General features: G+C 40.4%; 1 protein-coding gene and 1 pseudogene across 1 annotated transcript in view; both read left to right on the top strand.

Annotated features, from left to right (window-relative positions):
* Nucleotides 1-20,976, top strand: part of LOC118571943 — a 106,590-nt pseudogene extending 85,614 nt beyond the window's left edge.
* The window catches only part of LOC118571946 (zinc finger protein 14-like), a 42,030-nt gene extending 17,372 nt beyond the window's left edge, over nucleotides 1-24,658 (top strand). Inside the window, exons 2-5 of the mRNA XM_036171315.1 lie at nucleotides 16,803-16,939; nucleotides 20,924-21,050; nucleotides 21,246-21,303; nucleotides 22,701-24,658. Coding sequence (XP_036027208.1) covers nucleotides 16,901-16,939; nucleotides 20,924-21,050; nucleotides 21,246-21,303; nucleotides 22,701-24,171 — 1,695 coding nt within the window. The 5' untranslated portion in view covers nucleotides 16,803-16,900 and the 3' untranslated portion in view covers nucleotides 24,172-24,658. The remainder of the gene's footprint in view (nucleotides 1-16,802; nucleotides 16,940-20,923; nucleotides 21,051-21,245; nucleotides 21,304-22,700) is intronic.
* Nucleotides 24,659-26,761: the final 2,103 nt, after the last annotated feature.

Genomic DNA, 26,761 nt, shown 5'->3' on the forward strand with positions numbered 1-26,761 from the left:
GCAGCAATATTTTTCATCAAATATCAGGAGACTGGTCTCTAGGACACATAATAATATTCTATTCCTCTGAAACTTCTTGAGCTAGGCCATCACAGTTCAAATCACCCTCAGCACCACTCTCTTGCATATCCATACTAGGATGGATTATTAAGCCCTAAATCAAGCATTCAATTGTTTTTCTAATCCATATTACACAAATCCATATTCCTCCAAACAAAATCATGGTCTGACCTATCACATCAATGTCCCACTCCTGGTACTAACTTGTGTCTTAGTTATGGTTTTATTGCAGTGAAGAGACAGCATGACCATGGGAACTCTTATAAAGGGAAACATTTAGTTGATTCAAGGTTAAAGTTTCAGAGGTTTAGTCATTATAATTATATCAAGCAATATGGCAGCATGCAAGTACATGGTACTGGAAAAGGGGCTGAGAGTTCTACATCTTGATCCGCAGGCAGTACAATGAGACTATGTGCCACACTAGGCATAGCTTGAGTGTATAAGCCACAAAACCTACTTCACACTGAAACTCTTCCTCCAACAAGGCCACACCTTCTAGAGTACCACTCCCTATGGGCCCAGCATTCAAGCACATAAGTCTGTGGGTACTGACTTATTCAAACCACCACACAGGAGCAGAATTTAAGCAAAATGAATTAGTCATAATGGCCTCCTGAAACAACATATGATTGTAAAATGGTAAGAACAACAGGTAGTCATAACAAGCTAGCCATAACAAGCCTTTTGAAACAAACATAGGGTTGTAAGATAGTTATTAACTTTTTGCAACATAGACATAATTGCCTTTCTTGAAATAGGCAGAGAAACAGAGGTTTAATAAAAACAAGCATGAGCCTAGTGTATCTTTACTATGGCTTTTTAAGCCTAAGATGGAGGCAGGTTGGTTCTTCATTCCCTCTCCCCCTTGTCTTATGTGTTCCTGTCAAATCCTTGATAGCATCTTAACATTAATTATCTATTGAGAAACAAAATTTGTAATGCATCAAAAGATGCATTGCTCATTCCTAAATTATAACTGTTTGGTTTGCGTAGATAGAAGACCTATTTTAAGGCCATATAATCTTGGTATACCAATAGGTACTATAAATAGTCATTTTGTCCCATTTGCCAGGGACTTTCCTGGAGCCGAATATTCCACTCATTTATGGAAGACAAGGGGTGACATATTCTCTTCTGTAACTACTTCCTGCTGAAATTAGGATGTTATTGTCATGTCCCATGAAGGCTGGAATATTAGCCAAAGGCCAGCAGGCTTTAGGAAAATGGGGTATTTATCAGAAGCAGCTGGTTTGCTGACCCAGGTGAAGACACAGGGAACAATTACATTGACTGGACTGGTTTACATCAGCTTTCAGAAAGTCCACAGCTTTATGGTTTTGGAGAACTACCTGGGTTTGGCATGGTGTAGATCACCTTTGGAGCAGTTTGTAGTTCACAATTTATTTTCTGGATGGTGTCTACAGTCTGAGTTTAACTCTGCCAGAACAATACAGACTAGGGACAGAAGTTAAAGTAAAATAACTTAAAGGAAACATTTATATCTGTAGCTTCTCCTTAGGAAGTAGGAGTATGCAAGGAAACTTAGGCTGTTGTCTATAGTTAGAAGACAACCAGAGGAAAGTTAAAATCTTAAGCAAGTGACTGATAGTAGTAGTCAGTTCTTTACCAGTTTATCAGAACTCCATTGATTAATGTTAAAGCTTTGAACTTTTGAATTTTTAGTATAATAGTAGAGATATTGTAGAGTTATTTGTAATTTTATACCTTCATTCATTTTCTTAGATCCTCATAATTTATTTAGACTTTATATCCTTGCATGTTTATAATTTAAATTATTTTTTACACCTTTATAATTCATATAAATCTTAAACTTTTTTATCGGTTATTTATCATTAAATATACAGAAGTAGTTAACTACTAAGAGCAATCTTTGCAAAGCATGTTCTTTTAAATAGTCAAAGTTACACCTGAAACTTGTTTTTCCTTTAATATGAAGCCTTGTAGTATGAAAAACCTGTTTGTGAGTTTGATTCTTTTTTTAATCAGGTGACCTAATAGCTCTAGAAAAGTAAAGCCTGATTTTTTTATATGTGAAATGCATTGACCGGGAAGCTGCTGCTAAATTGCTGAACTTAGAGTCATCACCACCATCAGAGATTTGAGAAGGATAAATTATAGTGGGAAAATAATCCAAATGGCCTATTGATCAATTAAAACAACAGACTCACCTTACTTAGATGGTTGCCCTAGGCTTGTTGTTTCAGTCGCTTCAGTGTGGGAAGTGGTTGTAGGTCTTTGGCTGTCATAGAGGACAGCAGTAAATCTTCAGCTACCACACAGGATAGCATTGACCTTTGGCTGTGAGACCCAGGCCTGAGAGGTTTTCCTGTAGAGGAGGAAACTGGGGGACTGACCTTACCTTGATGAGGTGGAGTTCAGCAGTCAACCAAACAGTGCCCACAGTTTGTGCAGGGTCCTGGTGGCAAGCTTGGCATGTGGCAGTTTTCCCCAGTGATTAGCATTATTACAATCCAGGTGGAGTCATCTCGTTCCTTCTGTCTTCTTTGGAGACATTAGGACTTCTGTTAGGATCTGGGATTTCCATCTCTAATTGTAATCTTTTTCCATTAAACATTTTAAATGTCATATTCAGAAGATCTCTGAAAAGTTTTGAGCACTGTCTATTAAGTATACCTGATTTTAAATAAACCTAAAGTTACTTGTTCTAGGTTTAACCTTGAAAACATATATAGGAGACTAAATAAAGGTGTTCTTTGTAAATGAATTAGATCTTTAAATGATTAGATCATTTATGAGGTGACTATTAATCAGTATGTCATAATCATCTTTAAGAGTTTACAACAAGTTAGTAGCTTGTATAAGATTAGGATTCTACAGTTTTATCCCTGTTAAGTGTAGCCTTAAAAGTTACAATTCTTGAATTGAAGCTGTTTTAGTATCAAAATTAATCTTTAAATTATAAATACAGTCTGTAGGGAGAATGGCATGGCAGCTCGACTATCCTTGTCCTTTCTTACTACACTATTGCAGAATATCCTCATTTCTTATATGACTCAATTTATCAAAATAATAAGGTTAACAAAGTTAGCACAGACAAGGAGGCTAGACTACTTTTTTTGGGGGAGGGTGCAGAGTGCTGGTCCTGTCCAATTTTTTGGCACCCAGTATCAGCAAGGCATCTTCAGGGTCCCAAGGAAGGCCAGAAAAAGAGTGGTAGCTCTGGGCTGGAGAGGTGGCTCAGAGGTTAAGAGCACTGGCTGCTCGTCCAGAGGTCCTGAGTTCAAGTCCCAGCACCCACATGGTGGCTCATAAGCATCTGTAATGAGATCTGGTGCCCTCTTCTGTGTACATAATAAATAAATAAATCTTTTTAAAAAAAAAAAAAGTCTTTCTTTATTTAAAAAAAAAAAAGTCTTTCTTTATTTAAAAAAAAAAAAGTAGCTCTGAACGAACTCCTAATTTACAGAAAAAAACCTGAGAGCTATGGGACATCTCCATTTGTTCTGGATGGGGGAATGTTGGATATCATTGGACCTCTCATATCCCCAGATTGGGTTTCCACAGAACCAGAGGAGAAGCAGGAAGCCAGATGCCACAGAAATACTGAAAAAGCTGCCATGACTTACAAGAGGATACCTCCATGAAAAGTGAAAGTGCTTTCTGTTTCCCTTTTTTGTTGTGGCAGTTAGCGTAGGCAGTCCACTGAACTGAAGGTGTACCTTGGGGCCTTGAAATCTTTCCAAGGTGTATGTCATATCCAATAGGGAGCAGCTCCTCATTCTCAGAGGGCCAGAGGGAAGGCTGTGGCTTCTGAATTTCTGAATTTGGGTTGGGTTTTTGATCTTGCTGGAGAACTCTACGTGTTAATTCCATAAATGGGAGGAGGAGGACCACCAAGCTAAATCATCATGGCGATATGAATTAAAGGAAGCAATTAATTAATCTTAACTTTTTTTAAGTTGGTGTACATGAGCTGCCTCTTCCCAATGTGACATTCAAAATTTCAGCATTGGGTATGGGGAAGACAAAGCTTTTTATAGAGCTCAAGATGGGGTTTTCCAAATGGGGATTTGGCAGACAAAAAAAGGAGGGGTGAGGATTCTGCAGGAGAAGAACATAAGCAAAACAAGTTACTCATAATGACCTCCTGAAACAAAGACATGATTGCAACATGGTTCTAACAACAGATAGTCATGACACTGTAGCCATAGACAGTTTGAAACCAACCTAGGGTTTCAAGACAGTTATAAACTTTTTGAAACAAAGGCATGTTTGCCATTTCTGAAACAGGCAGTATGGAACCATTTGTAGTTAAGGTTACAGGTGGGGCGTAGCCCAGTCCTTGAGAAACAGAGGTGTAATCATGAATAGGAATAAATCTGCTTTATCTTTACTACAAGATGGCTTTTAAGCCTGAGATGAGGGCATTCCGTTCCTTCGCACAGTCTTCCGGCACTTGCAAGATGGTGTTGTTATCATTTTGTATTTTGCTGAAAGTCTGGGCTTGATTGTGCCTTTGAGTCCACCTAGGCTTTGGTATGGGTCCTGTCTCAAAAACAAATCAAAACAAACCACAAACTACAAACATCTGTAGCATTAGGGGAATGACTACTCAAGATTTCTGTGGTCCAATATGATGAACATTGTATTGAGCAGTGGAAAATCATTGAAGAATTACATTTTTTACCACAGGAAAGAATAGTTTCTAGCAATGTACAGCTAAATTTCCTTAGCTCTCAGAGTCAACAATTAATGTATGTTTGAAAACTTCATATGATTTTGGTCTGGGAAAAATCTTTCTTTTAAATACCTTCTAGCCGGGCGGTGGTGGCGCATGCCTTTAATCCCAGCACTCTGGAGGCAGAGCCAGGCGGATCTTTGTGAGTTCGAGGCCAGCCTGGGCTACCAAGAGTTTCGGGAAAGGCGCAAAGCTACACAAAGAAACCCTGTCTCGAAAACACCTAAATAAATAAATAAATAAATACCTTCTAAAGAACTAAATAACTGTTTTCAGAATAATATAGGTATAGATACATAGAGATATGAAGACAGGTACTTTTTTTTTTTTTTTAAATAATTTACTTAGACCTGAGTGAAACAGTGCATGCCTGCTAGTGGCCACATTCCTAAATGTGGCCTAATCCCCTAGAAGCCAAAATTAAAACCAGGCTCTCAGTTTGGTGAGGCCTCAAAGAACACCTCAGTCCATTGCTGGAATTGTTCACCACCAGGATCTCAAGTAGATCTTTCTTGGGAGCATAATCAGAGCAGTTGTGAATTCTTATATCAACAGGTAAGTCCTGTAGAGAGCACAGCATTTCACAGTGCTCTTCCCTATCCTCCATCTCTTACATTCTCATTTCAGCTGCCTTTTCTGTCTTTCCTTAGCCACGAGTGTTAGGGATTTGATAGAAATGTCCCATCTATGATTATTTCAGTTGCTTATTTTCATTCTTTAAATAGTATTGCTTCTCGATATAAATGGCCAGTGCTAGAATAAGAACCTCTGATTCAAGTTGGTACCAAGTGAAATAAATGAATGGAGACAAATATTTAGAAAGTGGTGTGTCAACATAACCACTTGGAAAAACACCACCAATAGTTCCACCTTAGCACCTGTGACAACCATAGCCACAAGTTTTGACCTTGGCAGAGTTTGAGGCATGACTTCTTTTATGGAGCAGTTAGTTAGTTCCATAAGCAGTTTGTTCAGTAGGCACATCTGGTCTGGCAGACCAGTATTGTAGCATTCAGGGTTCAGCTCAGGATAGCCCATTGATGTCTTTTCTTCCCCATCTACTTTTATAGTACCTTTCAGCACTAAGAAAGATATGCACCTGGAACTTTCCTTATCTGTTTGTGACTGACTTCCCTGTGTCCTGGAACCCAAGTCTGTGGTGACTTTAGCAATAGGGTTTTATTATCTAATTTTAGTGGACAACCAACAGCCATAGAAGGCTGTTATCATTTTTTCTGCCTTGGAACTGTCTCTGACCTGTACCTAACCACTGACATTTTATTTAGTCACTCATGGATTCTGGGAGCAGCTTTTTCACTAATGTGAATCTGCTTGTTCAAGTTTTGTGGATTTCTGGCTAGACTGGCCTGTATATAGAGTTTATATCCTGGTCTTTGAACTAGAAAAGAGAGTTCCAGGCCATCCAGGGTTTCACAGTGATGCTCTGTCATCCCTCAACAAAAGTATTTGTAAGTGGCTTACAAACTTGTGGTGTTGCTTTCTGTTTTCTCTCGGCTCCCTGCTCTGCTCCCTGCTTCCCTCCCCTGCCAGGCCTGGCACCTCCCTCCTATCCCCTATTTCTTTCTAACAAAGCTCATTATGACTCTGAAAAACAAACAAACAAACAAAACAAACCAAACTTGGGGTGTTATTTTTTTTTATGTTTAGCTTTTGTTAACCTACTTCCTTACCCTTCTTTCTTCTACACTCTGTCCATTTTTAAACATGGAGCTTTGGTGTTTTCTCCTTGTCCATGCAGATCACATAAGCACTACTGTCCCCTATTTTTATATGTATATGCTTTTACCTTTTACTGCAAGATTATAGCTTCCCAAATAACTTCTTCCTTTTGGTTTTTCCTGTGTTTGGAGTTTCTCTGTGTAGCCTTGATTTTCCTGGAACTCTCTCTGTAGACCAGGCTGGCCTCAGATGCACAGAGATCCATCTCCCTCTGCCCCCTGAATGCTGGAATTAAAGGCATGAAAAATAAGATCATGTGCATTTCATTTTGTTTCAGTCTTCTTCTGGCCTCTGCTTTATCCATTATTGCTAGTCCACTAACCTACTTGAAATTCTATTATTTCACTCTCTCTATTATTCCACTCTCCACTTACATTTTACCCATATTCTTCCTATGCCTCTGTACATCCTCCCAATCCATATCCTGTTTCTAGCTCCTTTCCTCCATACTTAGTGTTAAAACCACACATAAACAGAAAAATTGAAACTAAGAATCTCATATGAGAAAAACCATTTAGTGTTTCTCCTTTTGACTATGAGTGATCCCACTAAGTAAAATGTTTTCTAGTTCCATCCTTTTTCCTGAAAATGTCATGATTTAACTTTTTTTTTTTACAGTACAGTAATATATGTGTGTATATCACATTTTATTATCCGTTTGTAAGTTGGTGGATAACTAGATTGATTCTTCTTCATAGCTATTGTCAATAGAGAAGCAGTGAACACCAGTATGCAAGCATCTCAACAGTAAGACATAAAGTCCTCTGGATAGATGCCCAGAGGTGGTGTAGCTAGCTCATATGGCAAGTACAATGCAAGTTTTTAAAAAATGTATTTGTTTTTAATGTGTATGGGTGTTTTTTTACTTGCATGTACATTCCCATGCCTCTTGTGTGTAGTGTTCCTGGAGGCCTGATGTAAGTGTTGCATCATGTAGAACTGGATAGTTGAGAGATACCATGTGTGTACTGGGAATAAAACCTGGGTGATCTGGAAGAGTAGCCTGTGCTTTTAAACTCTTGAACCAGCCCTATTTCTAGTTCTTGGAGAGACCTCCTGACTGATTTCCGGAAAGGCTACACTACTTTACTGGAGAGACTTCCTGACTGATTTCCGGAAAGGCTACACTACTTTACTGGAGAGACCTCCTGACTAATTTCCGGAAAGGCTACACTACTTTACTTTCCCACCAACAGTGTACAAAGGTTCCCTGTGACCCACATCCATACCACTATTTGTTGTTCTTTGTATTCCTTTTGAAGGCCATTGTGACTGGAGAGAGAGAATTTTCATGTAGTTTGGAGCTGCAGACTAGTGAAGCTAGATCTCACCTTGCACAGAATTAACCTCCAGATTGTTCAGTGTCCTCAGCATGCAACATTATATCCATAAATTGCAAGATTTAGAGGTGTGCTTGAATTTATGAGCACAGGTAAAGTTTTTCTATATAGGATTCCAGGATCTCAGGAAGTAAGACTTAACAAGTAAGACAAATGTGGTTTCATGAATCTAAAAAGCTCCTGGGCAACAAAGGGAAGAGACCTGAATGCAAAGGCAGCCAACAGAATGGGAGAAAAATCTTTACCAACTTTACACCTGACAGAGGATTAGTGTTGGGAATATGTAAAAAACAATTTAAAAAAAAAAATATCAGGAACTCAAACAACGCAATTAAAAAATGGACCACCTTGAATAGGTATGGAGAGAGTGGACAGCCTTGTCTTGTTCCTGATTTTTGTGAAACTGATTTGAGTTCCTCTACATTTATGTTAACATTGCCCGTGGACTTGCTATAAACCGCCTTTATTATGTTGAAGTATGACCATTGACTCCCTAATCTCTCCTGGAGTTTTATCTTGAAAACAGCTGTTGGATTTCATCAAATGACTTTCTTCCATCTCTTTGAATTTGTAAGTGTGTTACTTATTTCTGATCTTTTGACCTGAGGTTCTTTTCCTCCTCTATTCCTATTATTCTTACATTGGTTTTTTTCATACGGTCACAAATTTCTTGAATGTTTTATGCCAGGAATTTTTAATATTTAACATTTCTTTTGACTTAGGTATTCATTCTCTTGGTGAGGCTTGCCTCTGAGGTGAGGTTTGAGTTCCTAAATTTTTCATTTACTTATTTAATTTTGTTTGGATTTTCTTTATTTATTCTATTTCCATTTTCATGTCTTTAACTGTTTTATTCATTTTCTTCCCCTGCTTTTTTGATTTTTGTTTTCATAGATTTCATTAAGGGCATTATCCATTTTCTATTTAAGGACCTGCTTCATCTTCTTGAGGGTTATTATATGTTCTTTTTGTGCTTTAGCTGTGTAGCAGTGGCCAGGGTCTGCTGTGGTGGGATAGCTGTGGTCTGGTGTCCTGGCTGTTGTTGATTGTTTTTTTCCCCGCTGGAGTCTAGGCATCATGATTTGGGACAGCTGTGATTCTGGGTGCTAATATCAGGTCTGGTGTGTGTTTGGTTTGTGTATTGTTACTCGGTTTCTGTTCCCCTCTCTGTGTCTTAGCTGAGTATGCTGATTGTGTTTTCTCTGGTCGGAAATGCTTCTGGGACCTTGATAAGTGTAGCCATTGGGCATCCAGAGGAAATGTGTTTCTAGGTATTTGGATTTGAAAAATATGTATGGAGAAATGCTAGAACAGGGCATGGCTGAGAGAGTCCACAGGAGGGGAGTGTGTGTTCCACCAGTGCCTGCTTAATTTCCTTATTAATGGTGCAGATAGTGAGGAGCGGTCACCCCAAAGGACTGCTACAGAGCTGGGGATTAGAATGGGCATTGGACTTGGAGCAATGGAGGTAGATGTGGACATCTGCACTTATCCCTGCTTAGCCTGTCAAAATAATCTGTAGGTTCCCAGGAAATGCCTGCTTCTGTTGGGCACTGTGATAAAGTAATGAGTGGCACAGCAGTTTGGAGGAGTAGATGTCTGTGACCCAATGATGTAGGGGTCAAAGAGGAAGGAGAGGCCACAGCATGTGGTCTGCTGCAGGTCTGGGGATGAGACTGTGGGATTCGGTTTTTGGGAGTGGTTGGAGAGGTAGAGATCTACAGTTAGCCTACTGGCTTCCCAGGATAATTGGCCTGTGTTTTCTCTGGATAGGCCTGCTGCTTTGGTGCCTGGATAAAGCAATGAGTGGGAAAAGGATATTTTGGAGGTGGCGATCCATATGTTCCAGCGAAGATGGGGGTAGAGGGAAGGGGTTGGGGCTGCAGCATTTAGTCTGCTAAAGAGTTGGAGATGACACTGGGGCTTGGACTTGGAACGGCTGAGGAAGAGGCAAAGATATCCAATTAGTATGCCTACTTCTCCGGCCTGAATGGTCTGTAGGTTTCTAGGGATGCCTGCTGGAGTTGAGGACTGGAAGGGAGGCTGGTTAGGATATGAAGATCTGAGTGATCCACTGGAAATGGGCACAGGGGGATGGAAGAATGGAGGACATTGTTACTAAAAGAAATAAACTGTCCAACAACAGTCATGGGTAGTCATCAAGTGCTGTGCATGTTGCTGCTTTTATGTATTGCAGAGGAGAGGCTTGGGTGAATGTGTGTTCTGAGGTCAGCAGGCTTCTTTGAGGACAGTTTGACACATCAGAAGCACAAAATGATGAGTGTTCCTTGTGCTCTTGGTTCCTGGGTAGCAGCACTGGGGCACTAGCTGACTTAGAGATATACAGAGCCCCCACCTGAAAGTTTCCCAAGTGCTGTGTGGCCCAGTTAAAAATAGAGTCTGGGGTTCGGGATTTAGCTCAGTGGTAGAATGCTTGCCTAGCAAGCGCAAGGTTTGATCCTCAGCTCCAAAAAAAAAAAAAAAGAAAAAGAAAAAGAAAGAAAGAAAAGAAAAGAAAATAGAATCTGGAACAGCAATGGCCATCCTCGAGTGCACCTGAGTATGGGCCCAGCAGGCAGTCTTTATCCCTGAGGCCCCCACTGTTTTGTCCTTCAGCACTCTTGGGTGAGTCCATGGAACTGCACCTGCACAGATGTTAAAGAGCTGGTGGGTTGGTGATGCTGAGTCCAGACTGTGCTGTGAAGGGTCTTTCCTGTGCTGAGCGGTTTCCCTTCTCCTCCTCTTCTTCTTCTGTTTGTGCTAATGTGGATCCATTCCCCTCATCACCTATGATTTTCTTCCTCTCTCCTCTGCTCCCCTCCCCAGCTGGTCTCCCTCAGAATTGAGTCCTGTGCCTCCTGGTGTTAGAGAAGTTTCCCACAGAGCTGTGTCTCCACCCTTAATACCTCATCCATATAATTTTCGCATTTTTCTATTTCTGCTTCTCCCCCCCCCTTCTTTCCTCCCTCCCTCTCTCTTACATCATGTGGAACAGTGTTTTTCTTCTCCTCTTAACTGCAGTCGATCAAAATTACCTGTCTCAACAAAGAAATTTAAATTTGTTTCACAAGCCGGGTGGTGGTGGCGCACGCCTTTAATCCCAGCACTTGGGAGGCAGAGCCAGGCGGATCTCTGTGAGTTCGAGGCCAGCCTGGGCTACCAAGTGAGTTCCAGGAAAGGCGCAAAGCTACACAGAGAAACCCTGTCTCGAAAATACCCCCCACACACACACAAAAAGAAAAAATAAATAAATTTGTTTCACACTTTATTTCTTTGCAGTGATCTGGGGTGTGGGGAAAATTGGGATTTTGGAAAGTATGCATGACTTTGCTGAATGTGAAAAAGGCTGGCAAGACTGGCAAGACTGGCAACCTTCATGGAATTGGCGTTAGATTTTTTTTTTTCTGTTCCTGTTTGTTTTGCCATAGGTTGCTTTAAGCAGAAGGGATTGGGAGTGTGAATTCTCTAACCTGTAATTTCCAGGATTATAATCTTTGCAAAACTTTCTAACATTTCGTGCATTTCCTTTCGCCTCCAGATAGTTGTTTGTATGTAGTGTAATTTCTGACATTGGGAAAGCTTTGGATGGTTCATCTGAGATAAAGACAAGTATGCTTTCTACCTGGTAGAGAAAATGTGTTTTATTTGAATGCCTACTTGAGTGTGTAGAGCAGTCACAATCTGTTTGTTACCCAAGAGCTCGCTGTTTTGACCACTCTAGCCTTGGACTCAGAGAAAACTCTTGTCTGCAACAATCATTCTGGGATCAAAGGCTTGCATCACCATCCCTGTGGTTTGTTTGGTTTTGTTGTTTTACTTCGGCAGGGACACTAGTATAGCCGCATCTGGCCTGGAATCATTGTACGGCGGGGGATAAACCTGAGCCGTCCCCTCCTCTCTTCCCCATCCCTTACTTGTTTTGTTCTTTTCAGTCCTACTGTGTCCCACCCAACCTGCACATCACATGCCTGCTGCTGTGCCTCCACCGCCACCTCCCACAGATCTCATGGAACCGTCCTTCTCCATGCTCTCTATGGACACTCGGTCCAGTTCTGAAACAGACAGGAAGAGGGTAAAGGTAGAATTCATAGACAGGAGAAAGAGACAGCATTTGACTTTGTGCTTCAAACATCTCCTCAGTATAATTACATTTCCAGTTTTACACATTTGTTTGTAAATTTCATTTCAGTATTTTTCATTTTAGAGTCAGATTCCAGTGTTTATGTGCTGCATTTCCATTATGGTGGACATTAGCTGATGGACCTCCAGGCTGTTTCTTTTTGTAGCTTTTGAGACTAGAACAGCAATGAGTATGAGTGCGCATGTATCTGTGGTAGTATATGGACTCTTTATTATATGTGGAGAGACTATTTTTACTTCTGAGGCAACCTTACACAGATTTGCTTGGTAATTACAGCAGTTTAATCTACTACTAATGGTGAGTAAATATTCACTTTTCCACACACCCTCAATAGGGTTTGGGGTCTTTTTTTTTTTTTTTTTGGTTTCTCAAGACAGGTTTCTCTGTAGCTTTGGAGGCTGACCTGGGACTGGCTTTGTAGACCAAGCTGGCCTCGAACTCACAGAGATCCACCTGCCTCTGCCTCCCGAGTGCTGGGATTACAGGCGTGCGCCATCACTGCCCGGCTGGGTTTGGGGTCTTTAGGCTAGCATGGCAAGCTTTTTACCTGGTTACCTGTGCCCTAGCCAAACAGACATTGGTTTTATTGCTCTGTTAATAAAAAGGCCAAACTTTTAAATAATGTTTATTTGGGGGAATTTTCTGCATATAAGTGATACATTTTAATATCTACAACACAGCTTTTGTTTATTTTTTGTTTTTATTTTTTATTACCCATTGAGTTCAACTAGTGTTGTCCAACCTGTGTGGCTATCCGTCGGGTATGACAACATACTAGTGGCCACATTTCTGATGAAAAATAAGTCTCCATCCTCCCAAAGCCATCAGCTGCCAATACTTTCTTAGCTCGGGGTGGCTTTCTTGGGGGCAATCCCATTCTGTCCAAAATTTGACTGACCCATGATCTGAAGTGCTTTGGGAATTTTAGAATTTGATACATGCATTGTAGAATATTTTTGGGGAAATTGAGTTATCTCAGCAAGACTACTCTTCTTACCTTGTATGTTTGTCCATCGATTTTCTATGAAACTACAGCATTCATATTTTATATAGACAATTATTATTGTGTAACAGGTGTAGTGTTAGGTCAGTAAGAAATCATTTGTTTTTAAGTTATTGTTCTGATGATACAGGAAGAAGAGGAAAAAACAAGGGAAAAAAAAAAAAAGAATACTTCCCATGAATTCCAAGTGACTGTAGACCTAGGGCAGAGAACTTGTCCTAAATCGAAACTGAGGAGTCCTACATTGTTGTGATTCAGCAGAGTCACCTAGTAGTCTACTTTTCTTGTTTCTCCTATTGGTTTCTTAATCCATTCCTGTTGAACAACCTGGCAGAGATAGTTCATCCTCAGCCGATGTGTATTGTAGGACCTGGAAGCCTCAGATCAATGTTTCTTTTTGACAAAGCAGATGTTTGGTTATCCACTGAAGCCTTAGGTGTCACGGTGGAAAGGGGGCAGAAACTAGTGTGGGAAATTTTTAGTAATGAGAGGAAATTTTCTTTACTTTCCCTCTATCTGCCATTTATCAGGTAGTTAATTGGTTGTTGGGGTCTAATAAGGGTATTCCCATTTAGAGAAGAGCTACTTTATTCAAAACAAAGGCATACCACAGGACAGAAACATGCAGTGAAAGGTGTCAGCAGGCCACATGACTAAGGGTACTCAAGGGTAGCCATTAGCTGGGGGGCTTGGAAAGAAAGGGAATTTGGGTTTTAAAGTACATAGCATGCACAGAGTTCAGTGTTTTGATTGACAGGATTACTTTTCATAAGCCTAGCTAACTGCACATGACTTTGCCCTTCGTAATGATTTTACAGATGTGCACGCCCAATTACTTAAAAGATGAAATTGTAACAAAAGAAAAAATATTATTATTGTTCTAGGACATTCAATTTGAGAACAGTTTGCCTTATTGCATATGCACCTGAAACTATTTCATTGAGAATCAGCTTATTTTCCATGTGTTTTCCAAGAGGTATTTGAACACAATGAAGAGTTGTTTGTATTTTTAAAGCCTGTATAGCTATAGCCCACTAACGATGATTTTCCAAGAAGTATACCAACAGATAGCTAGGTTCACAGAGGACTGTTTAGAGCCCAAGCAAAGAGTCCCTGGTCGTTGGCCCAATTTCCCCAGTGTTGCCTCATCCCCTGTTGTCCCAGTGCACAGTTACAAACTTAGTATCCATTCCCACTGCTCCCTTTTTAAATTTGTAACATGTTCACATTCTTTTCCTCTACCAAAGCACTCTGCAGTCTTTACATACAAGGTCGTTGTAAGTTCTCTGATGTAGGGCACAATTAAGTTATGTTATTGACCATAATAGTGGCACATTAATGGTTGTTACTCTGGTTCCCTCCAGAGTCCTTGTTCTCACTGAAACTCCCTGATCCATGTGTACTCTGTAGGCCTTTGTTTCACCATTTTTGTTCTTGAATCATCTGCAAGAATGACTCATTCAGTTTTGTGTTCAGTGTGTTCAATTGGTTTTCTTCTGTAAAAAACCCTTACCTTGCTAATTTCTGCAAATTCCTTCCAAAACAAGTTAAAAATGTCCACAAAGAAGAATCTGGTTAAGTTTACTAAACAACAATGGCCTCAATTTTTAAATCCTTTCTTTTGTAACATGTATTTTTTTTTCTTGTTTAAATGAGGGCTCTATTTGCATGTTTGCCTGCATGACAGAAAATGTCTGCCTCCATTGTACGTGGTTGTGAGCCACCACATAGTTGTTGGGAATTGATCTCAGCACCTCTGGAAGCACAGCCAGTGCTGTTAAACACTGAGCCATCTCTTCAGCCCTTAAATGTATTCGTTTATTAGGGTTTTCATCTGGCTGTCAAAAATGACTCTGAGATATGTGACTTTAGGCAGAAGGAGTTTATTTCATATCACAATTGAGGGATATCGTTCATAAAATGCAGAACTATGAAGTTGCTAGTCACAGTGTACATAGTCAGGAAGAGAGTAATGTGTAGTTTTCCGTGTCTCAGCTCCATCCTTCCACTAATATAATCCCTATAGAGTTTACAATATGCTACCTCTCAAGTTCATTTCAAGTTCTCCTATGTAGGGCAGAATGAAGTTATGTTCTTGAGTATAACAGCACAGAAATGGCCATTACTCTAGTTCCTGACAGAGCCCTTATTCCCACTGAACCTTCCTGATCCATGTCTCCTCTGTAGGCATTTATTTCACTATTTTTGTGTCTGAAGCATCTGTCTTGCTGCCGGGAGGGCCATCCTCCAGCAGCATAGGGCTCATAGGGAATCTACAGAGTCGGCATGTACTAACACTTTTTTATCTAAAGGGGGTAGGCAAAAACAAAACAAAACAAAACAAAACAAAAACCAAAAAAAAAAAAAAAAAAAAAACAACCCAAAACACACAGAGTCTTGGATGGTGTCCATCAGACCTTTTCTTTACTCTTTCATATTCTCTATTCTTTATTTTCCTGGTGATTTTCTTCTCTCACTCTTGATGTTTTCCTTCTAACTTTCTTTATCCTTTCTACTTTCCTTCAAACTCCTTCTAACTCTCTTAATGTTTTCCTCCTAATTCTCTCATTCTTGATGTTTTCCTTCTAACTCATTTTAATCCTATCTTTATTCTTTCCCTTACAGCTTATATACCCCAGCAAAATCTTTCAGGCAATATAAAACTTACAATGTAGGTACATTCTACTTTTCAAGTGAATGATTACAATGAATACAAGTAAAAAACAGCATGTTTTCCATATCCCTTACAAGATTAAACAGTTTGCATATTACAGATGAAAAACAAATTATCCCAAGAACCCACTTACATTCATACCCAAGCAACTTGTTATAGATTAACAGAATGTAAGTAAGGTATTCTTTTACTGGTAGGCTACATTTTACAGTCACAAAGAAAGGACTAGTCACTTTATTACTTATTTCAAAAGGTTATAAGAAATCTTAAAAGTATCACAAATCTAAACTTTATATGAAAAAGAATCAGTCAACTCTACTTTAAATCTTTAGGGTGCATACCAACTCATCCATAGTTTCTTTTTTAACCTTTTTATTGAATCTTTGGGAGTTTCACATCATGCACCCCAATTCTGCTCACCTCCCAGTCTCCCCATGTCCCCCTTCATCTCTATTGCATTCCCCCATGAAAGAAAGCAAAACAAAGTAAGTAAGCAAGGAAACAAAAGAACAATAAATCCAAACAGAACAAAAGCCACACCAGAAACAGAAAAATCTCTGCTTCTCCCTCTCTCCTACTCTCTATCACGTCTTCATTTGTCTTGATGGCATTGGAGGCTTTGGTGTGTCATAGTATACCCCTTTGTACCATCACTTGACTGGTAACTGTTCATTGCAATGAGTCATTGCTCTGGTCAAAGGCCTCTGGTTTTTGGTACACCAGCCTCACTGGATCTTCACCAGAGCTCTTCTGGAGTATCTTGTGTTTGCAGGTCTTGCAGGTGTCATTCTGCAGGACCAGTCCCTTCATGAGCTCCAGCAGGACCTAAATGGGGTAGATGCTTGGGTGGGTCAACACAAGACCCAGTTATGTGTCTGGTATTAGCCAGGCAGGTCAGATCGAGCCTCAGGTGCAGTGGAGGAGTCAGCTTCCCTACATGCACGTTCGTGGGATAGGTTCTCCCTCACCTGCATTGAAGTGTGGGGACCCTCTCTCCCGAATTCAGGGGCCAGTCCTCTTGCTGTAGTGGCTCATGGGAGGCTATACCAGCTTTCCCAGGACAATGAAGGGCACGATTGGCTCATTATAGCCCTCTGATTTCATCTTGCATGATTCCTAAGGTCTCCTGAGGTGACACTGGCCACAGACACCAACACAGACCCCAGCTGCAGCTGGACTACAGACCCAGACATGGTCCTTGGCAGCAACTTAGGCCCAGATGACATCCTGGCTCTGCATGGAAGGAATGGCCAACCAAGTGGGTATAGTTGGAAGTTTTTCTGTGTCCCACCTGGCCCACAGTCCAAGACAAATCTCTCACCCACAGTCCCATAGATTTTTGTAAAATAATCACTCAGAGGTTTAATATTAATTATAACTGCTTGGCCATTTGCTCCAGCTTATTACGGACTAGCTCTTTTTTTTTTTTTTTTTTTTGCCAGAGCTGAGGATCGAACCCAGGGCCTTGTGCTTGCTAGGCAAGCGCTCTACCACTGAGCTAAATCCCCAACCCCCTGACTAGCTCTTATATCTTAAATTAACCCATTTCTATAAATCTATATTTTGCCACATGGCTTGTGGCTTACCAGTATCTTTACATCTTGCTTTTCCTGGCAGCGGCTAGCAGTGTCTCCTTGCTCTGTTTTTCTCCTTCTTCTCTCTCTAGTTAGATGTCCCACCTAACCTTATTGTGCCTCACCATTGGCCAAACAGCTTTATTTATCAGCCAATCAGAACAACACATATTCACAGCATACAGAACGACATCACCCATCAGGTGGGAATGGTTCCAGCAGCTGTGTGGTCAATGGATATCACAAAGGCCTCAGGTTGTGGCCCCAAACCCTGGACCTCTACGTGATCACGAGTGGCAATGAAGGACCTGGATGTCAGGTCAGAACCCAGCCACAGTAGGACCATGTACCCCAACATGGTCATTAGCAGCAACTGGGTCTGGATGTCACCACTGCTCCCAGGGGTGACATGTCCTCTAGACACTAACTTGGCCCTCGATCTTGAGTGTCTTCATGGCCTTTGATGGCAGCAGGAACATGGGACGTCAGCATAGACCATGGCTAGAATGGGGCCACAGACCCTGACATGGCCCTTAGATGCAGCTTGGGCCCAGACATCACCATGTCATTGAGTAGCAGCACAGGCCACTGAGACATGGATGCTTCCTGGTCCTCAGACACTAACCTGGACTAAGGTAGCTGGTTTGACCCTGGGCTTCTTCATGGCGCTTGGTGGTAACCTGAGCCATGTATGTCAATCTGGACTTTGGTTGCTAAAGGGCCATGGATCCAGACATGGCCCTAGGTGGCAGCCTGGGCCCAGATAATACCCTAGACCAGGGTAGTAGGACAGGCCACCTATATCTACAGGGCCATGGACCCAGACATGGCCCTTGGTAGCAGCCTGGATCCAGATGACATCCTGGCTCTGGGTGGTAGCACAGGCCACCCATATCTATATGGCCCCCGCTGTGGCATGCCCATGCCTCCCCCCCCCCCCGACTCCACCCAAGCCACAGGCTTCAGCCCAGATCCCATGCCTCTGTATGGGCCCTAGTGGCAAGCTGTGCCACAGAGTTTATTGCAGACCCTGGCTGCAGTTGTGCCACAGACCCAGAAATGGCTTCATGAGAAGCTTAACCTGGTTGACATCCTTGTTCCAAGTGGTAGCTCCAGGCACTCAGATAAGGATGGCTCTGATGGCAGCATGGCCCCTGGACACCAACAAGGCCCCAGTTTTCATGTGGTCTTTGGTGACAGGGTGGGGACATGGGCATCAACATAGACCTCAGCTGCAGTAGGACCATGGGCATGGACATGGTCCTCAGCATCAGCCTAGGCCTGGTTGTCACCATGGCCCCAGGTGGATAGCAAAGGCCACTCTGATTAGTACAACCCCAGTGGCAGCATGGCTTGTGGACCCAACCCCAACCCAGGAAGTGGTCCAGACCACTGGAGTTAGCGTGACACTCAATGGCAGCAGAAGCCATGGATATCAGCACAGACTTTAGCTACTATAGGACCAGAGACCCATACATTGCCCTTGGTAGCAGACTGATCTGGACATTTCAGTGGTCACAGGTGGTAAGCAGACCTTCCTCCTCAGTCTACTCCACACCGTCTCACCATAGATCTAGGTGGCGAGCTGGCCTTCAATATCTGCCCAGTCCTCTTCATCTACCTTCCTTTATGTGACTTTTCATGGAGTATAAACCATTCTGATTCTCTAACTCCCCAATTCTACACCCCTTATTTCCTTAAAATGAGGGGGCCCACACACCCGACCCAAGGACCCGGGCTAGCTTTCATCTGGCTGGGAGGGTCCCAGCAGGCTAGGCCCTATCTGAGTGAGCCTGTATCAGGTGGGTGTGACTGTCCTCTGCCAACTATATATAAATAGTTTCTTATATCCAGAGATTGAGGGCAGAAATGGGAATAAGGAATTAATCATCACCTTTGGATATCAACCAATCCTAGCAAGAATGCCATGTCAGCTAATGATAATTGGGCTGCTTTGTTCTTGTTCCCTGACCTTAATGAGATCCCCATTTAACTATGTGCCTTTTTTAATACTTTAGATTGTCTTCTTAGGTATTTTACCTCAAAGCTATTTAACAAAAACATCTTAATCTAAATTTAAGTTATTTTCAAAGCTTTATTTCAGCTATCATGGTCTCTAAAACCTGTGAACACATCTCCCAACATTAAGGTTAATAGAATTTAAGCTAGCTGGGCTATTGGGACTCAATTGGTTTTTTTTTTTTTAATAGTTTTATTCATCAAAACTCTATTTAAACTAAGATTATTATTATCAATTAGACAGTATGGCTTAGAAAGAAATCCTCTTCATAATAATCCACAGTTAAAAGTGCCCAGTAGAACAGGTTGTTTCCATAAGATAAACACACTACATTACAGACAGTGGAGATCTCCCCACACCCATTCATACCAGATACCAGAGAAAGATGGCATCAGCAAACATATAAAGGCACAGAGGAAGCAAAAGACATTCTGGAGTCTGGTCCAGGGCCTTGCCTACTGAGATTCACCCATGAAGAATTTTCCTCTTGGTGGGCTGACAACTGAACTTCAATTGCCATCTGTTGCTCCTATAACATGGCCACCAACACTGAATGACTCATTCAGTTTTGAGTTCAGTGTGTTCAATTGTTTTTCTTCTCTAAAGAAAACTTTATTGCTGATTTCTGCACATCCCTTCCAAAGCAAGTTAAAAATTACTACAAAGAATCTGCTGAGGTTTACTTTCAATAATGGTCCCACCTTTTAAAATTTTTTTTTTAAAGATATATTTGTTTTTGTATATGATGCTCTATTTGCATGTATGCCTACATGAAAAAAAAAGAGAATAAGATCCCATAATAGATGGTGGTGAGCCACCATGTGGATGCTGGAAATTGAACTTGGGACCATAGAAGAGCAGCCAGTGCTCTTAAGCACTGAGCCACCTTCCTAGCCTTTAAATATATTCCTTATATTAGGCTTTTTATCTGGCTGTCAAAAAAGACTCTGAAAAAAGTAACTCAAGGCAGAATGAGAATTGAAGATTACAGATCATAAAATGCACAACTATGAAGCTGCTTGGCCAAATGAAATGCAATTGTGAATAGAGAAATGTGTAGTTTTCTGTCTCAGCTCCCTCCTACTAATCCCTATATAGTTCAAAAACTGCTGACTCTCAAGTTGCTGTGTGTGTTGTTTTGAATGTGACTAACCTCCATAGGCTCACATATTTGAAATCTTGGCTCTGTTTGGAACTTTTTAGGATATATGGCCCTATTGTAGGTGTGTCGATGGTGATGCTTTTTGAGGTTTTAAAAGCCCATGTCAGGCACAGTGTCTGTCTGTTTGCCTACTGCCTTTGAATACGGAGTAAAATATTCAGCTGCTGTTCCAGCTCTGTGCTTATTGGTTTTCCACCATGATAATCATTGACTAACCCTTGAAAAGTGTAAACAAGCCCCAATTAAATTCTTTCTTTTATAATAGTTACATAATGATAATGTTTCCTCATGGCAGTTGAATAGTAACTGAGACAGTGGGTCTTCCTTTACTACATCAGGTAATCAAGGTAGCATCCCAGATATACTCTTTGGTAAATACTATTTACTGATTATTTAGAGGTATTTTCAGAAACATATATGCTAGATGATTCTATATTCTGTCAGTCTGTCAGTTAAAACTAACCATCCTAATGTATGTACTCTTAGGAGCCAGTGACCTTTGAGGATGTGGCTGTGAACTTTACCTTAGAAGAGTGGGCTTTGTTGGATTCTAGTCAAAAGAAGCTCTACAGTACTGTGATGAAGGAAACATTTTTGAACCTGATCTCCATAGGTAAAAACCAAACATGCTCCCATTGCTTATTCAGTCAGAGAACAACTGTTTTCTGATTATATGTACGGCATTGTGATTTGGATTCTTGAAGGGAATATGTGAGTGAATTTAGTGTGAATACTCATGTCATAAGAGCTAGGTTGTGATAATTTTTTATGTTTAATATGTCATAAAGTATTCTGGATTTTCTTCTAGAGAAAGCACTAGAAGAAAATACTGAAGAGGACTACAAAGATCTCAGCAGAAATACAGGGTAATTTATATTCAAATAGAAAATAATACATGCCAAAGATTTGGGGATCATGGGACAACTGAGATCCTATCAAATGTTCCAAGTACACTACACGGATTCTTGTAACGGAACATTGAATTGTGTCTTTAAATTTGAGAATCTCATCTGTGTAATCTATTAATATCACTACTGTGTCATGTAACATTAAGTTCTAAAAGAGCTTTTCACAAAAACTTCTCATCATATTCAAAAGTATTCACTACCTTTCTGTATATTCTTTTGAGGCTTTGAACATAAATGCTGTTTTGTTTGCTTTCTTTTGCTGTGACTAAAACTAACTCTGGGGTGGAGCTCAATTTTTATTTACTCTTCCTTGTCACAGTCTCATCATAAAGCAAAGCCAGGGCAGGAACTCAAGCGTGGCAGGAACCTGGAGGCAGGAACTGAAGCAGAGGTGATGGAGAAATGCTGTTTACTGGTGTGCTCCTCATCCCTTATTCAGCTAACTGCCTTATTCAGCCCTGGCCCACATCTCTAGGGGGACACCACCCACAGTGGCTGGAACATCCCATATTAATCAGTGATCAAAAAGTGTCCCCACAGACGTGTCTAAATGTCAGTGTGATAAAGCCATTTTCTCCCTTTTGGTTTCCTCTTCCCTGATGTATGACTAGTTTGTGTCAAGCTGACCAAAACTATTCAGCAGGTACCTTTCCTGCATAGCTGCTGCCCGTGGGCACACTACCAATATTTTCTAAGCCCTCCTTTATCAATCTGGAATGTGAAAATGCTCCAACAGTCTTGTTTTACAGGCCAATCTGATTGAGCCATTTTCTCCATTGAGGGTCTCTATTCTTAGATGACCCTAGGTGGATCTAGTTGATAACTAACCGACACTGGCTGAGCATTTAGAATACCAGAATGCCACCATGTTTAACCACTTTGTGTGATTGTTATGTTGGTCTACTCCATTAGGACTTTTGCCTTCATGTTTACTCCTTTTGTGCCTCTCAATTATTTTATATGTGTATATGTTTATGTATTCTTGGGTACACCACTTGTGACAGAAACATTTATGGAAGGCAGAAGGGAGCAGGAGATCCTTGAGATTACAAGTAACAGGAACTTATGAACCCTCCACATGAATGCTGGTCATCAAACTCTGGTCTGTTGAAGGACCAAGAGTTGTTCTTAACTTCAAAGTCTGTGATACAGCTTCTTCATAGTGCTTGTAGAAGTAAAGTCATCACTCTACTTTACACACGACAGGGTCTTTACATGTGGTCCGTAGTATCCTTAAAATGGGTGGCATTCTTCTGTTTCCCCTGAGATAGTATAGTTGTGGTGGCCCACAGAAGCAGCCTCCAATATTTCCCTTGACTACAGTAATGCTTTTCTCATTTTTTTTTGTTTTTCAGAACTCAGGTGACTGAGAAAGACTGTGAATACAAATGTGATAGTGACTGTGATAAAAACCAGGAATCTATTCCAGAGAATATTGTCAATAAAGATATACCTCCTGGAGTAAGAGTTCATGGAAGTCCATTGCATGTAAGAAATGTCATTAGTTATTCATCCTCACATGGATATGTCAGAGACCAAACTAGAGGGATACCATCTCTATGTAAGGAAGCTATGAGAAAAGCTTTTACACATCAGAAACATCGGAAAGATATCAGTCATTTTGAATCTCTTCAGGTACTTGAAACTCTTAAAGAGAAACCCTATAAAAACCAAAAATGTCATGAGACCTCTAGGAATCTCCCTTTTGATCAGCCTCAGAAAAGAACTCACACTGGAGATAAACTCAAAGAGAATGACTTAATGAGAGACACATATGGCCAAAATGATGAAGGAATCCATAAAGAAGTAAAACCCTTTGTATGTAAACTCTGTGAAGAATCTTTCATTGATTCCAGTGATCTTATCAACCATAGTACAAGTCATATTGGAGAGAAAAGGTACATGTGTAGGCAACGTGGCAAAACATTTAATTATGCAAAATGTTTTGAAAACCATGAAGTAATTCACAAAGGAGAGAAGCCTTATGCTGATAAATATTTTGGAAAAGCCTTCACACAGTTCAATTATCATAATAGCCATGAAAGCAGTCACATTAGACAGAAGCCTTATGCATGCAAGCATTGTGGGAAAGCCTTCACCAGTTCCACTTACCGAAACATTCATGAAAGAATTCATACTGGAGAAAAGCCTTATGTGTGTAAGTATTGTGGAAAGGCCTTCACCAGTTCTGCTCATCGTAATATTCATGAGCGAATTCACAGTGGAGAAAAACCTTATCCGTGTAGACATTGTGAGAAAGCCTTTAGTGACTTAAGTCGTCGGAACAGACATGAACGGAGTCACACGGGAGAGAATCCTTATGCATGTAGGCATTGTGAAAAGGCCTTCAGTGACTCCAGTCGTCGGAACAGACATGAAAGGATTCACACTGGAGAGAAGCCCTATACATGTAAGTATTGTGGGAAAACGTTTACCAATTTCACTTCATGTAAAGTTCATGAAAGAATTCACACTGGAGAGAAGCCTTATGCCTGCAAGCATTGTGGAAAAGCCTTCACCTGCTTCAGTCAGATGAACGTTCATGAAAGGGTTCACAGTGAAGAGAAGCCTTATGCATGTAAACATTGTGGAAAAACCTTCAAAACTACTGCTTGTCGAAACTTGCATGAAAAAATTCACACTGGAGAGAAAGACTTTGTCTGTAAAACATGTGGGAAACTGTTCATTCAGTCTAGTGATCTTAAGAAGCATGAAAGAGTTCACTCAAAAGACAAGCCTTATACATGTAAGCATTGTGGAAAGGCCTTCAGTGACTCCAGTAGTTGTTGCAGACATGAAAGGCGTCACACCGGAGAGAAGCCTTAGACATGTAAGCCTTGTTGAAAAACCAATTTCTGTTTGTATAAGGCTCTTGAAATAGTCCACACTGGAGCGAAACCTTATGCGTGTAAGGTTTACACGCTCAAGTCATCTGAACATTCATGAAATGATTCACACTGGACAGAAGCCAAATGCATGTAAACATTGTGGAAGAACCTTCAACACTTCTACTTGGTGTAACTTGCATGAAAAAAAAAACCACACTGGAGTCAAACCCTTTGTGTGTAAAACGTGGGAAACTTCATTCAGCCTAGTGATTTTAACAAGCATGAAATAGTTAACTCAAAAGACAAGCCTTATTTGTGTAAGGATTGTGGAAAAGGCTTCAGCTGCTCTGGTGATCTTAACAGACTGAAATGCTGTTCATGTCTGTTAAGCTTCACACTAGTTGGTAGCCTAATGCTGGTAAGCTTTGTGGGTAACCTTCATTATTTCTACTTGGCACAAAAGTAATAAAAACATTCGCACTAGAGAGAAATCCTGTGTTTGTAAACATTTGAGAAACTATTTCTTTGTTCTTATCATTTTATCCAGCATAAAATATCTCACACTTGTGAGGAACCCTATCATCCTCATCAGTGTGGGAAAGCCTTTATCCCTTACAGTTTCTGTAACCCCTCATGTAAGAATTTACATCTGAAAGAGGCCTAATGTGCAAAAACCTTCATCAGTTCCTGTTGCCATGATGTTCTTGAGAACACCATGGAGATGGGCCTTATGTGCATAACCATGTGGAAAATCCTTTAGAAGCTCAAATACTCAAATTTTTTTTCCACTGTTGAAAGCCATTATGTTTGGAGTAAATGTTCAAAAATATGGAAAGTTTTTAGAAACTATGTCCTTTTAAATAATCTGTTCCTGAATTTCTGTGTTTCAAATCCATGTTCAAACCCAAAATGTTCTCACAGTGGTAACTGTGGTGTGTAGAACTCTTACTGCTATTAATGGTGTGACAGTGCATTGGTCAAATTCTTGTGAGGTATGAAAAGAAGAATGTGGTTGAACCATGAGATGTAATAGTTGGTGATGGTTCTTGCCAGAAAATGTGATTATCTCAGTTACCTTCATGAATCTTACCTGTTGGAAATGGAGACCCACTTCCCAAAAGTTGTCTCCTGAGAATCACATGCACACATCCTAATGAACAGAGAGTGAGAGATAGAAATGAGTAAAGAAATAATGACATTTTCATAAGAGTGGAAACATAACTAACAAATACAGTATTTTAATGTGAAAAGAAACAGATTGTGAGACTTGCAAAAGTGTAATTTTAACGCCCAATATTTTACTATATATAGTACGAAAACCACTTGCAGTATGAGCAATACTACCTTTTTTTGGTGGTGGTTTGTTTTTTTCTTTAGCTGGCTAAGGCAGCAGCAGCTTTGAAGCTGTACTGGTTATATACTTGAGAATGGCCCAATAGGCTAATAAGTGTTCCCACTGGTGGAACTCTTTGAGGACGATTAGAAGGTGTGGCCTGTTGATGACTGTCTGTCAGTCTAGACAGGTTTTGAGGTTTCCAAAGACATTGACGCTCCTAGTGTTGTCTCTGCCCCCTGATTATAGATCACATGAGCTCTCAATGTTCCTACCACCATGCCTTTGCTCCACCATCACAGGCTCTAACCCTCTGCAGTTATAAGTTAAAGTGACAAATCATTTTAAAAGTTGCTCCACTATTTCTGATGTGTCACAGCTATAGAAAAGAAACATAGACAACCACCTTGAGGCTTTAAGAAGAACCAATTCTAGTAAAAAAAAAAAAAAAAAAAAAAAAAAGTATTGCAAACTTGTGAAAAAGCTGGGTGTCATTTAAAATGATATAAAAGTTGTGAAACTTTTTCATATACTTGAATCTTATATCAGAAATAAGTACTTTCTGGAAGTTATTCCAGGAATTTCACACATACACACAAAAAAAAACAGTTTAAAGAAGTACATTGTATATTTAAATTTTGAACATTTTTATTATTGGCTCATTCCTATACGGGAGATTTACTTTGAATTGTTTTATTAGGAAGGCAAGACATGGTTTCTATGGTTACTCCAGGTTATCTTCTCACATCTGAAGATTTGGAGCTAGGAAGCACAAATGACAGATGAGAAAAGAGATTTTCTGCGTCTGGGTTAGCACACTCATTTTCTATTTGATTCCATCTACCAAACAGTTTTTCGATTTAGGAATTATTTGTTCCTGAATAGTAAAGGGAATAACTGGATGTGGCTGACACAAGCAGGCACATGTGAAAACTGTGGAGGAGGAGGTTTCTAATTAGAGATGAATTCGGTCAATACAGGAGAGAAATGAGGCACAAAAACCAATGTTGTTTGGTAGTGGTTAAGAAGTAGTTACTTTGTAAACACCCAAAATTTTATACCATTCATAGTGTGAATAGTAAATATAGTATCTATTATAGAAAATACAATAATGATATCTATAGTAAAGGTGTGAATACAAGATTATGTACACTCACGGATAAACACAGACACATATTAAATGAGATTATGTCACTTGGCTTGACAGTCACTACCCCCAAGAACCTTACATTAATAAAAACAATAGTACCAGGCA

This window comes from Onychomys torridus, chromosome 21, assembly GCF_903995425.1.
Source record: "Onychomys torridus chromosome 21, mOncTor1.1, whole genome shotgun sequence".
Classification (NCBI taxonomy): Eukaryota; Metazoa; Chordata; class Mammalia; order Rodentia; family Cricetidae; genus Onychomys; species Onychomys torridus.